This window comes from Onychostoma macrolepis, chromosome 03 (genome assembly GCF_012432095.1).
Source record: "Onychostoma macrolepis isolate SWU-2019 chromosome 03, ASM1243209v1, whole genome shotgun sequence".
NCBI lineage: Eukaryota > Metazoa > Chordata > Actinopteri > Cypriniformes > Cyprinidae > Onychostoma > Onychostoma macrolepis.
In genome coordinates this window covers 27,138,710-27,158,883 of record NC_081157.1, presented here as the reverse complement: position 1 = coordinate 27,158,883, position 20,174 = coordinate 27,138,710, and the positions used below count along the sequence as shown (strand labels likewise).

The 20,174-nt window shown below is 35.8% G+C and overlaps 2 protein-coding genes across 6 annotated transcripts in view; one reads left to right on the top strand and one right to left on the bottom strand.

Moving 5' to 3' along the window:
- The window catches only part of LOC131537439 (dedicator of cytokinesis protein 7-like), an 88,447-nt gene that overhangs the window by 41,420 nt on the left and 26,853 nt on the right, over positions 1–20,174 (top strand). For all 5 annotated transcript variants that reach the window (XM_058770849.1, XM_058770848.1, XM_058770851.1 and 2 more), the window contains 13 exons: positions 932–1,012; positions 1,346–1,502; positions 8,427–8,551; positions 8,650–8,743; positions 8,826–8,988; positions 14,040–14,157; positions 14,764–14,834; positions 15,864–16,002; positions 16,336–16,437; positions 18,182–18,268; positions 18,363–18,594; positions 18,694–18,858; positions 19,675–19,847. In XM_058770849.1, coding sequence (XP_058626832.1) covers positions 932–1,012; positions 1,346–1,502; positions 8,427–8,551; positions 8,650–8,743; positions 8,826–8,988; positions 14,040–14,157; positions 14,764–14,834; positions 15,864–16,002; positions 16,336–16,437; positions 18,182–18,268; positions 18,363–18,594; positions 18,694–18,858; positions 19,675–19,847 — 1,707 coding nt within the window. The remainder of the gene's footprint in view (positions 1–931; positions 1,013–1,345; positions 1,503–8,426; positions 8,552–8,649; positions 8,744–8,825; positions 8,989–14,039; positions 14,158–14,763; positions 14,835–15,863; positions 16,003–16,335; positions 16,438–18,181; positions 18,269–18,362; positions 18,595–18,693; positions 18,859–19,674; positions 19,848–20,174) is intronic.
- Positions 9,009–12,167, bottom strand: angptl8 (angiopoietin like 8). The gene is made up of 4 exons (XM_058770862.1): positions 11,677–12,167; positions 10,569–10,709; positions 10,380–10,490; positions 9,009–10,295 (listed from the first exon to the last, which is right to left on the bottom strand). The coding sequence occupies exons 1-4, from the start codon at positions 11,977–11,979 to the stop codon at positions 10,284–10,286; spliced, it is 567 nt and encodes a 188-aa protein (XP_058626845.1). The 5' UTR covers positions 11,980–12,167; the 3' UTR covers positions 9,009–10,283.

The following is a 20,174-nucleotide window of genomic DNA, read 5'->3' as shown; positions in this document are numbered from 1 at the left end:
CCAATTCAGATGCTGTTGCATAACCTAAAGAGGGTTGTGCTATAAAGGCTACCCATAAATACTGATTAAAATTAAACCGGTTTGTTGGCAGGGTTGGTCCAAAATTGGTCAACAGTCTTATAAGCAGCTACAGAAAGCATTTAGTAGAGGTTTTGCTGCTAAAGGATGATCTAAAGTTACTAAATTCAAGGTTTTGCTTACTTTCTCCGTCCTGTACTTTGACTGATTACTCCAAAGTGTATTCAATAAAATGTGAAAAGTACAATTGTTTGTGTATTAAGAGTTTAATCAGATTGCTTTTATCTATAATTGTGAGTTGAATAAGCTCAGACCGTATTATGTAGAAATCAGATATTATTGTTAGTGCTCAATTATTAATAATGATCGTTATTATTGTTATCTATTTTGAAAACATTATTTGCTGCTTAATATTATTCATCATACTTTTTTCAGGATTCTTTGATGAATAGAAAGTTCAAAAGAACAGCACTTATTTAAAATAATAAAGACATTTATAACGTTACAAAATATTTCTGTCAATTTAATGTGTCCTTGCTAAATACAAGTATTATTATTATTTTATTTTATTTTTTTAATCTGACGTATCCCAAAATTTTAAAGGGTAGTGCATCAGAGTTTCCACAAAAATATTAAGCAGCCAAAACTGTTTTCAACATTGATTTAAAAAAGCACCAACTGAACATATTAGAGTGATTTCTGAAGGGTCATGTGACACTGAAGACTGGAGTAATGATGCTGAAAATTCAGCTTTACATCACAGAAATAAATTACATTTTAAAATATATTAAAATAGAAACACCAAGTCAAATAAATGCAGTCTTGGCGAGAATAAGAGACTTCTCAAAAATGATAAATCTACATCTAGCCCCAGACATTCTTGTTGTTAAGCTCTGCTGTATTTGTGTTTCAGCTGGAGAAAGTCCTTCAGCAGGGAGACATCGGCGAATGCTGTGAGCCGTACATGGTCATGAAGGAATCAGACTCCACTAAGGTACGAGTGAACATTTACATGAGGGTTTTTGCATGAGTATTTCATCAGACACATCTGGCATGATTATGGTATCCTCTGTGGATTTCTCAACTTGATCTGGACTGCTGCAATATTTGTTAATCTTTTTCAATATGAGCAAGGTCCAGTAGATGCTGGAGCCTGTGTCTGTCACTGTACAATTCTGTTGCCAAGTTGCTTATTTCAGCTGTTTGAAATGGCACAATAAATGCTGCTCACCCATTACCTTTACACAGGGTTTGTGTAACAACCCAGATGGATTTTCTGAAATGATTCAGTGGTTTTTACCTTTTGTGTATGTGTGTGTACATACAGCATAAGGAAAAGCTGGAGAAGTTGAGGGCTCAGGCTGAGCAGATGTGCACTAGGCTGGGTCGTTTCCGCATGCCCTTCGCCTGGACTGCGATTCATCTGCTGAACATTGTCAGCAGTGTTGGAGGCCTGGACCGCTCAGATTCAGACTCAGACACAGGTATTAACCAGGGTCAACACATTTGAATTCAGCTAAGAGTTTGCTTTTTATTGCTTTCTTATAACTAGTCATCTTGATGATGTCCCTGAAAGTAGCACACATAAGGGCCAATATATTTTTATAACTGTACATTTCTATATTTTTAAGCCTTTTTCCAATATTCAGTAAATGTGCTACATTATTGTAAGACACTTTGATCCAGTAATACATCCTCAAGGTACTTTATTTTTTATGTACGTGTGATGTAATGTAGTGAAACATTACATCTTAGTTCCTTGTGCCACAGTGCAACAATAAACAGAGGCAACAACAAAATAAAGATGTGCGTGCACACATAGTGAAAATAATAAAATCTAAGAAGATATCAAGAAATATGATGTGAATAAAACAGTAAAATATAGTAGGTAAATAAAATAAAACATAGTAGAGTTTTATGCAGCAAAGAAAAAGGGAAAGCGTAAACTTTCTACACTGAACCATTTGTGAAATTTAGTAGCTGTCATAAAAATAGTTTTTTGAGAAAATGGACTTAAAAGATTCTTAAAACAATTTTTATAAATTATTTGATATAATTTGATGTAAAATGTATTCAAACATACTTTAAATAATTACAACATCACTAACAGTTTAAATTCATATATATATAAATATATAGTGCATATATTGAAAAATATGTGCAGTTTTCTTGCTATGAGCTATGGACACTGGATAAATTTACTGAGCAGGGTTCCTACGGGGTTTGGAAAACTTATGGAAAAAAGAAATCGGAGTATGGAAAAGTATTTGTGTTTCCAGACTTTTGCCCCTATTTATTTATTTATTTTTATAATAGAAAATTAAGAATTTAATTAAAATACATTTATTGTACAAGATGTCAAAGTCAAAATACGACTGAATGAATTCAAGGTGCACTTTTTCATTATGCAAAATGCAGGTTATAAGTATTTTGTGTTTCTTCTCGCAATATTCTTACTTAGCCTCAAGGACTTTTGCAAAAATAAAATATATACAGACTTTTATGTGCGCACGAGAAACCATTAAACTTAGCATATAGGACAATGCACGCTGAGCCACCTATTGTGCCATCTAGTGTTGTCAAAAGACCCGGTACTTCGGTACTAAGTCGGTACAAAAAAAATGAAAACGTCACGGTACCAGGTTTTTTTAAGTACCGGTGGTACCGTACGGTCCAACGATTTCCGCGATGCAGAAAACACGGACAGTCTCGGAATCCAGTTATAACAATGGAATTTACAGTTTAGCACGGAATGTCACGGAATTTGTCAAAGTTTGGATGAATTAATCAAAAGTAGGTCATTACACTTAAATCAAAGCGCAACATGGACTAGTATCTGTAAATATTAAGCAGCAAAAGTCGATTCAGATATGAATCCCGCATTTTCTGCGAGTCTCTGTGTGAATGAATGAATGGCAGAGATTTTTTATTTTTTATTTTTTACTAACGTTACACACACTGAAGCGCGCGTGACGCTCGCAGTGATTTCAGCATCCACCGTCTCAATGAGGACATAAATACATAAACAATATCTACAGAACTGCTCTGAGAGTCACTTCACGAGCATTTTACCGTTTCATTGAGTAAAACCAGCTTCATATCATATAGCTACACACAGAAATTTAAAGGTATTCATGGCAACCCGTCAAAATAAAAGTTTATCTTAAAGACATTGTGCCAGAAATATATTACTATTATTTAGTAGACTGTATGTGATACTATTACTACTGTTGAAATTGTTTTTTTATTTTTTAAGAAATAAACACACAATATTTCTTCCATATTTTAATTTTATTTTAATTTTAATTTTAATTTTAATAGTAAATCCCCTTTATTTACCAAAAAAATAAAATGTGTTTAAATTTCACTAATTAAAAGACAAATTAAATTTGGGTGAAACTTGTTTACTGTTTTTCATACTTTTATTACTTGCGGAAAAACTTGAAACACAATTTAAATAAGTATAAAGAATGGCATTGATTTTTGTACATTTTATTTTTGTTCAACTTCATTATTAAAAATAGTGTGTTTTTTAATTAGCATGTGGTACCGAAATTGGTACCGAGAACCGTGGATTTTCACTGGTATCGGTACCGAATACTGAAATTTTGGTTTCGTGACAACACTAGTGCCATCATCCCATTTCGCAGTGTGTTTTTTTTGGCCACCGCAGAGTATGGGTTAAAGAGACCGAAGACCTTGAAATATGGCGTACTGCCCTAACAAAAGCCAAATTTTAAACACTTTTTTTTCCTTTTTTTTTTTACAGTACCAGTCTTTTTTATAAACCCATGAACATGGCAAATTTTATGCCATCAGCCCATTTTGTGTCATGGTTTCTGTGCCACCACGGAGGATGTGCTACCATAAGAATTCTATTACTATAGATTTCTATTACTTCATGTGCATCCATGCTCTCGTTTTATTCATAGTAAGATGGCAGTGATGCACAAAGGAAATGGGTTATATAAAACTAGAAACTGTAATGTGTAAGCATGCAAAAACTTTGCCAAAAAGTTACTTGTGTGCATGTAAACGTCTGTTTGTTTGTTTTTTAATTATGATTATTATTATTTATTTTAGGGGCTCTGTATGTTAATGTCACTTAGGGAAAATCAATAAAAAAAAAAAAACCTGAGAAAATAAAAATATTTACAGATGACTGTACTATATACCAAGGTTATTATAGTTTTGAATTTTTAAATACGTTTTATTTTAATATCGTTTTCAAATTTGCTATAAAATTCAGTTTAGTTTTTATTAGTTTCATTAATATTTTTGTTAGTTTTAGTTTTTATTTTGTGAACACATTTGTATTTAGTTTGTATATAGTTTAGTTTCAGTTTTAGTTTCAGTTTTAATTCAAGTTTAGCAGAATCAACAGATCACTTCCAGAGCGAAGGCCAAAGAAAGACGTAGGCATAATTTAACCTTAGTGAGGCAAACGTTTAACGACACAAAATTAACTCTTGATTTTAAAATAATGGCTACAAAATAACGGCAATTGCATTTAACAATAAAGGCTCATATTTGAATGTTCTTTTCTTTATTTATGGAGAATTATAAGTGCATGTATGATGTGATTTAGCCTATGCATATTTGTTCGAAATTCTTACCGTAAATATATCAAAACTTAATATTTGAGTAGTAATATGCATTGCTAAGAACTTCATTTGGACAACTTTAAAGGCGATTTTAAAGCCAAAGTATCTCAGCCAAATATTGTCCTAACCTAACAAACCATACATCAGTGGAAAGCTTATTTATTCAGGTTTCATGTGATGTATAAATCTCAATTAAAACAAATTGACACTTATGACTGGTTTTGTGGTTCAGGGTCACATGTGGTCTGAAAGGTTTGGAAATTTGAGTCTGGAAAACCTGGACCCCTGACTGAGCTAAATGTAATGTTAGGTAACAAGCTCTGTACAAGCTGTTGTAGTGTTGGGCGATATGGTCATTTTTCATATTGTCATATTGCCAGCCTGTGAGATCGCCGATAAATGATATTATCGTGCATGGGTGGGTGGGGGCAAGAGAGAGACCCTCTGTACTTGTCATAGGCTGTTTCATAACTATTTGGTGATTTTAAACAGCACGTGCGTGAGAGAGAGAGAGCCTGGAAGTACCAATAACCAAAATAATATACTTTCAAACACACAGGTGCATGTCAATAAATTAGAATGTTGTGGAAAAGTTCATTTATTTCAGTAATTCAACTCAAATTGTGAAACTTGTGTATTAAATAAATTCAATGCACACAGACTGAAGTAGTTTAAGTCTTTGGTTCTTTTAATTGTGATGATTTAGGCTCACATTTAACAAAAACCCACCAATTCACTATCTCAACAAATTAGAATACTTCATAAGACCAATAAAAAAACATTTTTAGTGAATTGTTGGCCTTCTGGAAAGTATGTTCATTTACTGTATATGTACTCAATACATGGTAGGGGCTCCTTTTGCTTTAATTACTGCCTCAATTCGGCGTGGCATGGAGGTGATCAGTTTGTGGCACTGCTGAGGTGGTATGGACGCCCAGGTTTCTTTGACAGTGGCCTTCAGCTCTTCTGCATTGTTGGGTCTGGTGTCTCATCTTCCTCTTGACAATACCCCATAGATTCTCTCTGGGGTTCAGGTCAAGCGGTTGCTGGCCAGTCAAGCACAGTAACACTATGGTCATTGAACCAGCTTTTGGTACCTTTGGCAGTGTGGGCAGATGCCAAGTCCTGCTGGAAAATGAAATCAGCATCTCCATAAAGCTTGTCAACAGAAGAAAGCATGAAGTGCTCTAAAATTTCCTGGTAGATGGCTGCATTGACTGTGGACTTCAGAAAACACAGTGGACCAACACCAGCAGATGACATGGCAGCCCAAATCATCACTGACTGTGGAAACTTCACACTGGACCTCAAGCAACATGGATTCTGTGTCTCTCCACGCTTCCTTCAGACTCTGGGACCTTGATTTCCAAATGAAATGCAAAATTTACTTTCATCTGAAAAGAGGACTTTGGACCACTGAGCAACAGTCCAGTTCTTTTTCTCCACAGCCCAGGTAAGACGCTTCTGACGTTGTCTCTGGTTCAGAAATGGCTTGGTAGCCCTTTTCCTGAAGACGTCTGAGCGTGGTGATTCTTGATGCACTGACTCCAGCTTCAGTTCTCTCCTTGTGAAGCTCTCACAAGTGTTTGAATCAGCTTTGCTTGACAGTATTCTCAAGCTTGCAGTCATCACTGTTGCTTGTGCACCTTTTCCTACCCAAATTCTTCCTTCCAGTCAACTTTGCATTTAATATGCTTTGATACAGCACTCTGTAAACAGCCACACCTTTCAGTAATGACCCTCTGTGACTTACCCTCTTTGTGGAGGGCGTCAATGTTCGTCTTCTGGATCATTGCCAAGTCAGCAGTCTTCTCCGTTATTGTGGTTTGGTGCAGTTTCGTCATGTTCATTCATAGCTCATCGCTGTTCAAAATGATGTCTAAAAGAGGTCTCTTTTTGCACTCTTGACATAGCCTAATTTGTAAATAAAGGTTTATCACCCTGCAGTTCAATTTTGATTTGGGCTTAGTTTTAGAGTGCGTTTTAAAACATTTCCAATGAGGAGGAGAAGCCTAATCCTCATTTGCGCGTGTAAAAAATTAAATAATTTAACAACACTGCGTCGTTAGCGTTGGTATTGTATCAGACACCTGCACTTAACATTATATGAAAATCAAGCTCAAATGGAGTTAATAATGTTTTTGACCAGAGAATGACGGAGATGGAGTGTTTTGTCTGTCGTTAGAACGGCTGTTATGCAGTGCATAAGTGCATTAAGTGCATTATGCTTTCATCAACTTTTACAGGTTATATAACTTTGATTGTAGCTATATGGGCGCTTAGTTTTTTCTTGTTGTTTAATACACTTGGCCAAAATCTCAAATTAAGCGCTTATGCACATAATGCACAGGATATTTAAAACGTATATAGACAGCAAATAACTAATTCTTCTCCACTCTTCAAACACACAAAAACATTATCCTTTACTGACATAGTGTTTGAGTAAAGAAAACGCTGTACTATTCAAACACCAATTATTTATTCACCCTTGCATTGCGAAAAAGCAGAGATCTCATCTTCTCCAGGCTGTGCGCGCGTCAATCTGAACGGAGGCGGGGTGAAGTTACGAGGTCTCGCTGAGAGCTCGATGATCCAATGGCGTTACAGTTTTACTGACAAGTTATTTTAATGCTTATAATTGGTTTACTATTTTTAAAACTCTCTGATTTAAAATAATAAAACGAATTATAAGCGACTCAAGTTTGGATAATTTTTCACAGCACCTGACTGGGCTAGGGTATGGCAACTGTCATACTCTGCCATACGCATAACGCCGCCCCTGCTCCCACACCTTGGATGACTTGGGTCGCACCGATTTCTCTGCCTCCGCCATGTATCTTTCCTCTACCTCCGCTCGTTTTTTTTTTTTTTACTTTTTGTTTTTTATTTATGAGGCGCCAAACTCTGCTAGCATCCGTGCGCGAGAGAGACCGAGTGTGTTCACTCCGCTCCGCGCTCAACTAAAGTTTTTTTTTTTTTTTTTTTAATAATCAAACGTCTCGCGTCGCGCGACAACGAATCGATTATGAAATTCGTTGCCAACGCTTTTAGTAATCGATTTTTATCGATTTAATCGATTCGTTGTTGCAGCCCTAATGTTTTGAATTTCAATTGTTTGAATTTCCTGATAAATCTAACATAATTTGAAAGCTGTTGTTTAAAAATATAACAAAACACCTAATTATAAATTATAGAGCCAATAATTTCCCCCCAAAATTGCTGAAAATATACTCACCATCACGTCCTCCAAGATGTAGATACGTTTTTTTTTCTCATCTGAACAGGATTTGGAGAAATTTAGCACACTTTCAGTAGCTCAGCAATGAGAACTCTGAAGTGAATGGGTGCCGTCAGAATGAGAGTTCAAACAGCTGATAAAAACTTCGCAATAATCTACAAGTAATCCGCATGATTACGTTTTGTCAGAATCAGAAGAAAAATATACACAGATCAAGCACCATTTACAAGTGAAAACAGAAATGACAGTTTGAAGTAAAAAAAAAATGCCTTAATGTTTGATTTGTTTATTGCAAACACACAGCTTTTCACTTTTCAAGATGTTAATTGATGAACTGGAGTCATGTGGATTACTTGTGGATTATTGTGATGTTTTTATCAGCTATTTGGACTCCCATTCTGACGGCACCCATTCACTGCAGAGGATTCAATGGATCCTATATTCACAGAGTTGGTTAATTTTATATGGCTAACAAAGTAATATTGAATATAAATATTCTATGTGTCACCGAGCCCTAGTTGCATGACACTATTATATAGCAAACATAATTTTGTCATTCCTTCCAGAGCGTAAGGGGACATGGAATGAGAGAAAGAAGAAAGGATTTGAGAGGATGAGTGTAGGAGAGGACATGTGCAACTTCACTAACTTCCGTCCAGCGACTCTCACTGTCACCAATTTCTTCAAACAGGTCAGTTCTCTGTTCTTGCACATTTCTGACGGTAGTGTATTAGCATGATATATTATTTACCCACTAAATGAGTGCTGAGTGTTTCTGTACTGCTGCAGGAAGGGGACAGATTGAGTGATGAAGACTTATATAAGTTCCTGGCAGACATGAGGAGGCCGTCGTCTGTCCTGCGTCGACTCAGACCTGTGACTGGTACCTGTCCACACTTATTTTTACCTCATCAGTTCTATTATTTAAGCCTTTTCTCACGCTCTGTCGGTCTCTTTCCGTCTAGCTCAGTTGAAGATAGACATCTCCCCGGCTCCAGAGGCCCCTCACTACTGTCTGTCTCCAGAGCTGCTTCATGTGAAGCCTTACCCTGACCCACGTGTGCGCCCCACCAAAGAAGTTCTGGAGTTTCCCGCTCGCTACGTCTACACCCCACACACTACCTACAGGTCGGTCCACACACATTCCTGTCAAAGAGCAGCTAATATAGGTATCATGGAGTGTCATAAAACTACAATCTATGTTGCCTGAATTCATATGATAGTCGATATGATATGATATCCATTTTGTTATATTTCCCTCTACACAAATTCACAAATCCCATTCATGTTTGTGTTAAAAAAAAATGTAATTGACACCAAATCCCTCATCATACTTCTATAAAAATGTTTACGCACACTACCGTTTAAAAGTTTGGGGTCAGTAAGCTTAAAAATAAATTTGTACTTTTATTCAGCAAGGATGCATTAAATTGATCAAAAGAAATGGTAAAGACATTTATGTTACCAAAAAAATCTATTTCAAATTAATGCTGTTATTTTGAAGTTTCTATTAATCATACAATCCTGAAATAATTCATCACTTCATTTTTTTTTTTTTACATATTTTTCTTGGGCAGCGAATCAGCATATTAGAATGATTTCTGAAGGATCATACTGAAGACTGAAGTAATGATGCTGAAAATTCACAGGAATAAATTACATTTTAAAATATATTACAATAGAGAGCATTTATTTTAAATTGCAATAATATTTCATATTACTGTATTTCTTATCAAATAAATGCAACCTTAGTGAGCATAAGAGACTTTTCAAAAATACTAACTGACTGCAAACTTGTGTCAAATCACCATCTGGTTTCCTTGTGTGGAATATATCTATTCTTATGTGTTAGATAGAATAAATGGGGACATTTTTTCTTTCATTTAGACAAAATTATTGGGTAGTTTCATATTTGCCCACCCATTCAGCCATGGTTATGTCTGCATTGATTCATCTGTGGAGAAGTTTTTTAAATGATTATGAAAATATAAATTATGTGAGTATTTATTTAAAACTAAATCATTTTAATTTGTGCCGTATTAATATTGTTTCAAAACAGAAAGAGAAGACGACACATAACTTTTATTTTCCTTCAGTTATAAGTTAGAAAGTATTAAGTTATAAGTTACATATATATATTATGATAATTATGTTTTGTGCTATTATAAACATTATTCACTACAAAAAAGTAGCTAAATATTTGTAACACAGGAATTTCATGCATCATTTCACAAATGTCTCACAAAAATTCACTCTGGTTAAGGCTTCATGAATGAGGCCCAATGTGCATATAAAATGACTGGCAAAGTGGGTATATGTGTCATATTTATGAACATGTAGTACATGAGATCCGTTTGCAGTGCCGTGAATGGAGTGTTGATGAGAGTTGATTGCGCTTCCTCCTCGCATGTGATTTTTAGTGGTTACACCATATTCTGAAATGAGAAGCAAGTACTGACATGAAACGATGATTTTACGGGCGATCGCATGTTTACTAGCAAGTCTGCATTTAGGCTTACCCGTTTCTGTAAATCAGCCAGTTGCTGGTTTTGATTCTCCAATTTCAGTTTCTGTTCTTGTGTCCACGTCATCAGGTCTTTTAGGTTAGAGATGCTTTTAAGTGGTGTGCCCTGTCAGAAGGAGGTTATTGGTTATTTTCAGATAAACTGTAGTGTGTTCATTGAAAGGCAGTTCTGCATCTTCACTACCTTGATCTTGTCTGGGACAGAGCTGTTTAGGTTTTCCTCCAGGCTGGTTAGTTTTTTCTTTAGCTGTGCCTCTTCCAGCTCCACTCTGGTAACTGTGTCTCTGTTCTCATGGACCTGAATCTCCAGCGTTTTCATCTGAGCCTGCAAACAGACCAGCTGTTGAGCACACTGATCCAACTCCTTGTGGACCCACAGATCCCAGTACACTAACTGAGAATTACAGTTTAATTATATTAGTAAATGAATATAATGAGATGAGAAATGAAACCAGAATTTAAAAAAAAATCTACACTATATTAATGAAGTTAATTAAACCTTTATTTTATACAATATTTTCTAAATTCCGTCTCTCTCTGTATATATTAAATATATAAATATATTTATTTTCACATTGAATCTCCAGATTAATGTACAAACAACATCAAAACTTTATTTTAAATAGTTCATATTTTGCATATTTGTTCAATGACATCTAAGTTATTTTTTTATTTTTTTATTTTTTTATAATTTTTTGGGGTAAAATAAATACCCAAAAATATTTTCTATATAATAAATATATATATATATATATATATATATATATATATATATATATAATATTACAAATATTTTTACAAAAGGTTGCAAATAACTTTTCTTTTTTATATATATATAATGTTATTTGCAACATTAATATATTCTTGAAACAAATAAAATATTTAAATAATCTGCCAAAATAAGATCCTTGGAAATGGATTGTGCATTACTATTTAAAAAAAAATATATATATATTTTCTTGTTTATAGATGTGGGGAAAGTTGTCACTAGACCACTTTTGTAGAATTCGTATTTCTGTTAGAGACGCTCAAACTATAATTAATACATTAACTATAATTAATAATTATAGACAGTATAATTATAGTATGGACATTTTTGCATATCTTTGCCTAGAAGATAACTTAAGTGAAAAGTGGCACAACTTACCCCCTCCCCTATGCTTATTAATTATAATGTTGTTGGTACATGAACTAATGCGACAGTAATTATAGAATGACCTATTGATCAGACTGGCCAGTATTTCAGTCTTGTCACAGTGTATATCATTGGTCAAGTAACGTATAGGCTTTACCTGAAGGAGCTGGAGTTTCTCTTTAATCTGTCGCTCATTTTTAGCAGCCTCCTCCGTGTCGTGCCCCAGTCTCTTCACCTCACTCTCAGTTCGGCTGATGGCTTTCATGACGCGGGCCAGCCTGGTCTCTGTGCTCTGGTACAGGTGGTGCAGGGATTCGGTGAACTGCAGCACGCCGTACATCAGGATGTTCACGTCATCCGTGGAGGCCAGCTTTTCCCCGGCTCGGACAGACCTCAGCGGAGAGGAGGAGACCCCGTTCACGCACAGAGCCATAAACAGCACACATAAAGATGCCTGCATTCTGTCCTCTTCTCAAAAAACAAACCGTGACTGCCGCAGGTGTGAGGAAACATGCTGCTGCTTTTATAAGCAGTGACGGTGTATGTTGGACATTGGGAAATCAGCTGAGACATGAGCCTATCAGAGCTATGCTTGCAGCTGTATGACCTTGACTTATGTTGGTCAGACAGATGTTTAGTGGTATTGAACCAGGGACGTGCTTAGCAGTCTGTCTGCCAATGCACTCTTCTCCTTTAACCCCAAAGGTACTCAGAGCACCTTCTGTCACAGTATCAAATGGAGACTGTGCTATTTTAAAAGTATTTAAATAAGAGATTGTAAGCGGTTGCTGCATTATGCAACGATCATATTTAACGTCACAGGAGGTCTGGGAGATAGATTCCTGTATGTTCACGCTGCTGCCACCTGTTCAGTGTTTGATTTGGGGTAAAGTCAAGTAATTTGCAGTGCCTTTCATGTCTATTTATATCACTGTTCCTCAAACATGCAAATGAAAGAGTAGATATGCATCACGGTGTTCCTCTTGTTTCAAATGTCAAAAGTTTTAATAGAATAAATGACATGATATGCTGATTAATTAGTGGAATTAATCTCATATATAACATTTGTTGAGAAAAGCCCGCAAATGAATATAATTCAAGACTTGTGGCAGACTGAAGCATTGATCCTCTCTCTCTCTCTATTGCTATCTAGACTGTTTACATAAGTAGTTGTAGACTTTAGTTTATTTTAGGAATTGAGGCTTAACCATTATATCAGTTGTTGTAAACTTGTCCGTTTACACAAATAGTTGTAAACTTGATAGTTTACATTAGGTGTTGAAACTGAACTGTGTATATTAGTTTTTGTAAACATTAGGAATTAATGTTTATATTAGTAGTTGTAAACTTGACTATTTATATTAGTAGTTCTTAAGTTTAACTGTTCATATTAGTAGTTCTTAACCTTACAATTTACATTAGGAATTAAAGTTTATATTAATAGTTGTAAACTTGACCATTGACATTAGGAGTTGGAAATTAATTGTTTATATTAGTTTTTAAATGTGATTGTTTACATTAGGAACTAAAGTTTAAGTGTTACATAGTTGTAAACTTTGTTTACACAAGTAGTTGTAAATTATCCATTTATATTAGTTGTTTTAAACTTTACAGTTTACATCAGGAATTAAATCTTAACCTTTATATTAGTAGTTGTAAACTTGTCCTTTTACACAAGTTGAAAACATGACAGTTTACATTAGTTGAAACTTGACTGGTTTTAAGCTTGACTGTTTTGAAATGAAAGAGAAACTTGACTGTTTATATTTGTTTAACTATTTGTATAAGTAACTGTAAACTTACCTTTTACACTGTTGTTCGAAAGTTGAAAATCACTCTCTTACCCCAGGTAGAGTTTAATTGATTAAAAATAATCACAAACATTATGTTTGCAAATAAATAATCATTGCTGTTTGAATGACTGTTATATAAATTTGTATTACAAAGCCTGTCTGTCTACATCAGTCTTATTTACTGAAAAAAAAAAACCTATTTCAGTAAATCCTAAAGAAATCATTCTGGTGTGCTGATTTGTTACTTAAGAAACCTTTCTCATCATCTCAATATAGTTGAAAATGGTTGTGCTGCTCAAGGAAGTGTGGCTGTCGCAATGCAGTGTCTTTTTTCAGTTGCTAAATCGAGCGTGCTTGCATTGCTGAAGTCAAAATTTGGTTTCAGAAATCGCTACACGGAAGCACCTTTCTCGAGAAACTCATTTTAGTGACATTTTAGAGACATTTTAGTCTATTGTCCTAAGGCCATGCTTGAGAGAACACCGCTGTGTTGTCAGAATATATATAGAGTATATAACCAGGAAATCGAGGTAAGTGGACTGAAAATAGAAGAACAGAAGTTCCATAAAAGTTTGAGTATCATAGTCTTTGGAAACTTTAAATGGTAGTGCACATAATAGCTCTGAACTTGACAGTTTACATCATCTACGGGCTGCTCCTAAACCATCGCTGGTTTGATAGAAAAGGGTTCATTTATTCCACCTGTTTCATTCTCTCTCCCCCTCAGGAACCTGTTGTACGTTTACCCTCAGAGTGTCAACTTCAGTAGCCGGCAGGGTTCAGTGAGGAACATTGCAGTGAAGGTGCAGTTCATGGCAGGAGAGGATCCCAGCCAGGCCATGCCTGTGAGTCACCGATCACACCCACACCCGGCTCTAGTCACACTGTCAAAGCTTATTCTTATGAAAAGACAAAAAACATTTGGGATTATGTAAGTACATCTGATACGATGATCTCACCGCTTAGATAAACTTAATTGTGCACAATAAAGCTCTCCAGATCCGTGCCAAGAATATGACAGCGCCTCCCTAAAACACATCGATCCATGTCCCAGTATTTTAGCTTCAGCTAAACACACATGTTGCATCAGTCTTCAGATCTATTAAGAAGCGCTCTGGGAAATTTTAGAGATTTCAGTGAACTCGCAGAACCTTTTACATTTTTGTTAATCTAATCATGGGTTTTAGAAACTCCCTAATAGTGTTAGCGCTGCATTCGCACACCAGTTGCTCACTTTGAAACATCTATAATTTATTTAGGGCTCAAGTGAGGCCATATGCAGTGCAGGTACATTAGAGGCTAAATTCATTTTGCGATAATTAGGAAATCCATCCACAGTGTTATGATTAGCGAGGGCAACATCGTGGCTGAAATGTAACTCCCCAGTGACATCTAGTGGAGCCGTTAAGCTGTTATTCATAAGTGCAATGTGATTTCCACCCCCTGAACAGGTCATCTTTGGAAAGTCAAGCTGTGCAGAGTTTTACAAGGAGGCGTACACCCCAGTGATCTACCATAACAAGTACAAATCTTTGTCTCATTCATTATTCATTACAGAAACAACACTTCTTATTCATTTTATACATGTCAAGAATTATATTACATTTCCATACAGTAGTGTTTCTTCTTGACTCAAAGGGCCTCCACTGTGAAATACAATATCCAAAGGCTCCACATGTAGTATAAAATTAACTATATATGTTATTCTATTGTATAAACAGAGAGTAAGAAAGATAGAGAGTAATTTTAAAAAACAAATTGAAATTACAAGTCTGTTATGCTTACCAAGGCTGCAGTTAGTTAATGAAAACACAGTAATAAAAACAGTAATATTTGAAAAAAAATTGTCAATTTACAACTGTTTTCTAGTAAAGACAATTGGTTGACAAAAGAATTATTTCTGAAGGATAATGTGACACTGAAGACTAGAGTAATGGTTGCTGAATACGGCTTAGCCTTCACAGAAAAGTAATTAAATAGCAATAATGAAATGAAGTAAATGGCTCTCTTTATGAATGGGCCATTGAATCATTGGTTCACCTGATTTGTTCAAAATGTGGATTGATTCAGAAATTGTGTTCTGCTGTGGCTTTAATAGGCAATATTTGCATTGGCAAAACTGAGCAAAAACAGACAATTTTGTGTCTAAAATATAACACTGTATTAGGTTCTTATTAATTGAACTGTTGTATAAAATCAATATCACATTTGCAATAATTGGTACAAAAATAGCACAGATCGGTGTATGAACAAAGAAGAAATTTGTGTTAAAATTAACACTTTTTTTTTTTTTTTCCATAACTAATTAATTAGATTAACGTGTTCAACTGACAGCCCTATTCATAATATCAATGTCAACTATGTTAAAATTATTATTATTTCAAAACAAAGTAAATCATATAATTTTTTTACTATTTTATTAAAAAGAAATGTAATAATTTGAAGTTATCCAGCAGCCCCCTTGAAAGTTTGCAGAGTCTCCCTCATGAGTCCCGGTCCCTAGTTGAAAACCACTTCAGCCTTTTTCAATCTCCTCTCTCCATCTCTGCAGGTCCCCGGAGTTCTACGAGGAGGTAAAGATGAAGATTCCTGCCAACCTCACCGACAACCACCACCTGCTCTTCACTTTCTATCACATCAGCTGCCAGCCCAAGCAGAATACCCCCTTGGAGACGCCGGTGGGCTACACGGTGAGAGAAGGACCCCCTCTCTTCTCCTCTTCCTCTCTATCCTCTCCTGACAGTCACACTCCCGCAGCGCTGGAGAAGCGCTCCAGGCTACCTGATGAAACGCTCACCTCCATGTGACCCTGTCCCCCCTCAGAGACACCTGGAGCGTCCTCATAAGTCACCTCCCACATACTCTCTTTCCCTGCTGGGATTCAGTAGCACCTCCCCTGATTCTGCTTATGACACATTTGAAGTTGTAGCGTCATGTGATTGTAGGCCATATATAGCACGTTAATGTTTTTGAACTGCATGTAGGCTGTGCAGGTTAATCATAGTTCCTGTTGTTTTTTGCAGTGGATCCCCCTCATGCAGCACGGCCGCCTGCGCACCGGCTCCTTCAGTCTGCCTGTCTCTGTAGAGAAACCTCCACCCAGCTACTCAGTCCTCACTCCTGACGTAAGAGACTTATTCTGAACTGGGTGTTTGTGATGCTTAGTGGTTTTGTTTGTGAGTGAGAATGTGTGTGTGGAAGTTAAAGATGTCAAAAAGGTAAGTTGTAATTGTATGTTTTTGTTGTTGTTGTTTTTTTTTAATAATTTCGTCTCCATAATTCACAGACTTCTACTACTACTACCTGCCATCTTTTATAAAATAAGAACTTTCAAGAAGTATGGTACACTTGTTGACTCTTGGCACTTCTTTTTTTTTTTAAAGCACTTGACATTTTAACAATTTTTACAATTATTTTTTTTATTTACTACTACTAATTATTTTGAATAATATTATTATACTAATAAAAAATTATAATCATTATTAGCATTATTATTATTATTACAATTATTTTGATGTTTAATTAATAAGTATTTTTTAATAAAAATTAGTTACAATAAATTCAATCTGGTTTTCAACTAGACATATTCCAAATTATGGAAAATAATTAACTGTGCCAAAAATAACTGTCACTTATAACAAAAATAGAAATTATAATAATTAATGGACCAATATTATGCATAATATTAAATTTAATACAAGAAGTCATTGTTACTATAAACCTCGTAATCAACTGTACAACCAAGATAGTTTAATTTGAAGGCGTCAACAACACTTTAGACAGCTGAAGAAAGATATTGGACATCAGAATAATAATTTTTCCACAGTTTTTGCTTAAAATAATATTTTATTTCCTATTAAGAAAAATTACTTCCCTCCGTGCTTCACAGAGAAGCATGTCATCACTCCAGCTTATTTGTGGAGTGATGAAAAACCTGGTCCCTGCTATACCAAGTCCATCATAAAACACAAAAAAATTATGCCAGTTTTATGCAAGTGACATGTCATATTGCAAGTTACAAATCCAATTGAGATGAGACTATGAATTTTACTATGACAAAGGGTAAGCTTATGAATATTAATTTTCCCATGTTGATGATGCTTCATAACACTCTTGAGGCTTTCAGTCACATGTCCTAATTAATATTCATGAGTCTTCCTTTTAGTAATTCACATAGGCCTACTGAGCAAGCGTCACATTATGTAATCAGTAATATTTATGAGTCAAGTCTAAACCTTGGTGGGAATTGTAGATTCATGCTGTGGCACAATCAGTTCAGCCATGTGCACAACAGAAAAACGCTGAGCAGTGGATGTGCTTCTAGTTAGTCTAAAGATACAGTTTTTATTCAGCATAAAAGGGAACCCAGGTTCAAATTTCAACCTTATATGTTTATTATATGCATATTTTAAATAAACCAAGCAAAAACATGCTTAACTTGACAGTCAGTGATCACTGTTTTTTCAACAGCTCTGACTTTTCAGTTATTCCCTTCTTTTGTGTTCCGCATGACAAAAGTCATACAGATTTGGAGCCACATGAAAAGTGACAGATGATAACAGAATTTTTGGTTTAAAGCAAATTATATGCAGAATGTGCAACTGAATTCTGTGCTTCAGTGATAATAGAACACCTGGAAATAGTGAAATTAATAAAATGTTGAAAAGTTACAAAATTTTTCATAGTGAATATATTCATAGTTAAATTGTTAAATTCTGATTTTTAAAATTTTTTATTAAATCATGCAACCTAATTGTCCAAGTGGCAGATAATGATTTAGGGATGAATTGCAACATCAACTTTGCTATAAAATCTTAGGAGGAATGTGAACATGTGCTGAGAATATGTTGTGGCCTGTGTGTGTTTCAGGTTCAGCTACCAGGGATGAAATGGGTGGACAACCACAAAGGAGTCTTTAATGTAGAGGTGAAGTCAGCCTCCTCAGTTCACACACAGGTAATGAAAAGAAAAATCAGAAGAAACAAAAAACATTGATTGAACAGATTTCTGCAAAAGTGCATTCACATACATGTCTCATTAATATGTGTAGGATCCCCACCTGGATAAGTTCTTCACACTTGTGTATGTTCTGGAGGAGTACTCCTTCCCTTTCCGGCTGAAGGATGGTATAATCACAGAGGCAAACGTGGAGGCGGAGCTGAAGGCCAGCATGGCGGCTCTGAAAGGGGCGCTGCTGGACACTTGCGTGCGCTTCCTGCATCAGCTGATGAGCAAGCTCATATTGCTAATCGTACACCCTCCTGTCATAGCAGGACAGATCGGTTAGCAACACTGGATTTGGTCTCTAATATTACTTGTTACACTCCAATCTTTTGGTGTTTCCTTGTGTAATCCATTTCCTCTCCTTCCTCTAAATCCAGTAAATCTTGGCCGTGCTGCTTTTGAAGCCATGGCTCTGCTAGTAAACCAGGTCCATAAGAACTTAGAGGGAAACCAGGACCATCATGGCCGCAACAATCTGCTGTCCTCTTATATCCACTACTGCTTCCATCTGCCCACAACAGAGCCTGTATCTCCCCCTGCTGGTGAGTGAGAAATACAGCTCAATGTTAAAGGAATAGTTCACCCAAAAATGAAAATTCTGTCATGAATTACTCACCCTCATGTCGTTCCAAACCCTAAGACCTTCATTTATCTTCAGAACAAAAATTAAGATATTTTTGAAGAAATCCGAGAAATTTCTGACCCTGCATAGACAGCAACGCAACTACCACATTCAAGAAATTGTTGAATAAAGTCATACTTTTTTTTTGTTTTCTTTGCACACAAACAGTATTCTTATAGCTTCATAAATAAGGTTGAACCACATGGACTATTTTAACAATGTCCTTACTACATTTCTTGGCCTTGTATGTGTCAGTTCTGTCGCTGTCTATGCAGGGTCAAAATCTCTCAGATGTCATCAAAAATATCTTAACTTGTGTTCTGAAGATGAACGAAGGTCTTCCGGATTTGGAACGACATGAGGATGGGTAATTAATTACCGAATTTTCAGTCTTGGGTAAATTAACCCTTTAAAGTGTGAGATATGAGAGATACATAATGCAGTACATCTTTCATGGAAGAAATACAATTTAGAATAATTTGGAGGTGACTAAATTATGACGAAATGCTCATTTTTCGTTGTGAACTTTGAAGTCTTGATAATGCCCTTTTGTGTACCGTAGAGTTATTGAACCATTGCTAAAACTGTGTGTGAATGTTTTTTAACCTTTAAACTCTGCTGATTCATTTCTCTGGGGCTCAGTGTTTATGTATTGTGGTAAATGCTTTACTCACATTTATACTCACTCAAGAGCAGAATGCTTATTTAAGTTTGTGCATCCCACTTCCTCCTTCAGTGGGAGCCGCATCGTATGATCTCCCCATGCAGTATGCAACGCTCTCTCGGGCGACAGCAAGACCCAGCAGCCTGCTCTTGTCCCGCTCCAAGAGCATTAGTAACTCCAACCCTGACCTGGCCTCAACACCAGCCACCCCTGACGAGGAGGTGCAGAGAATCATCGGCAGCAAGGTGGGCGGCTCCTCCTCTGGCTTCTGATTGGTTGCTACTGCAGTGTGGCCTCTCTGTCCTATATTATTTCTACCTTGCCTATGCAGCTAAAAGGAACTGAGCATTAAAAGAAGCACTAAGTCATAGTTGCTGTTATTGTTGTTGTCTTTTAAACCAAACTTTTGTTGGTGAAAAACTGGGGGAAAACTAATCAATAAAATAAAGTCTAATAGTAAAGTTATTTTACAACAAATTGAATTAACTAATCAGTGACATCACTTTGCAAAACAAAGCTATTTCTGTGAAAAAAAAAAAAAAAAAATGCTGAAAAATGTTGCATTGAGAAAA

Coding starts and splice junctions, on each gene's coding strand:
- angptl8 (XM_058770862.1), bottom strand. CDS start 11,979: ATGCAGGCATCTTTATGTGTGCTGTTTATGGCTCTGTGCGTGAACGGG. Junction 10,710..11,676: donor AGAAACTCCAGCTCCTTCAG/GTAAAGCCTATA, acceptor GTCTGTTTGCAG/GCTCAGATGAAAACGCTGGA. Junction 10,491..10,568: donor CTGTCCCAGACAAGATCAAG/GTAGTGAAGATG, acceptor TCCTTCTGACAG/GGCACACCACTTAAAAGCAT.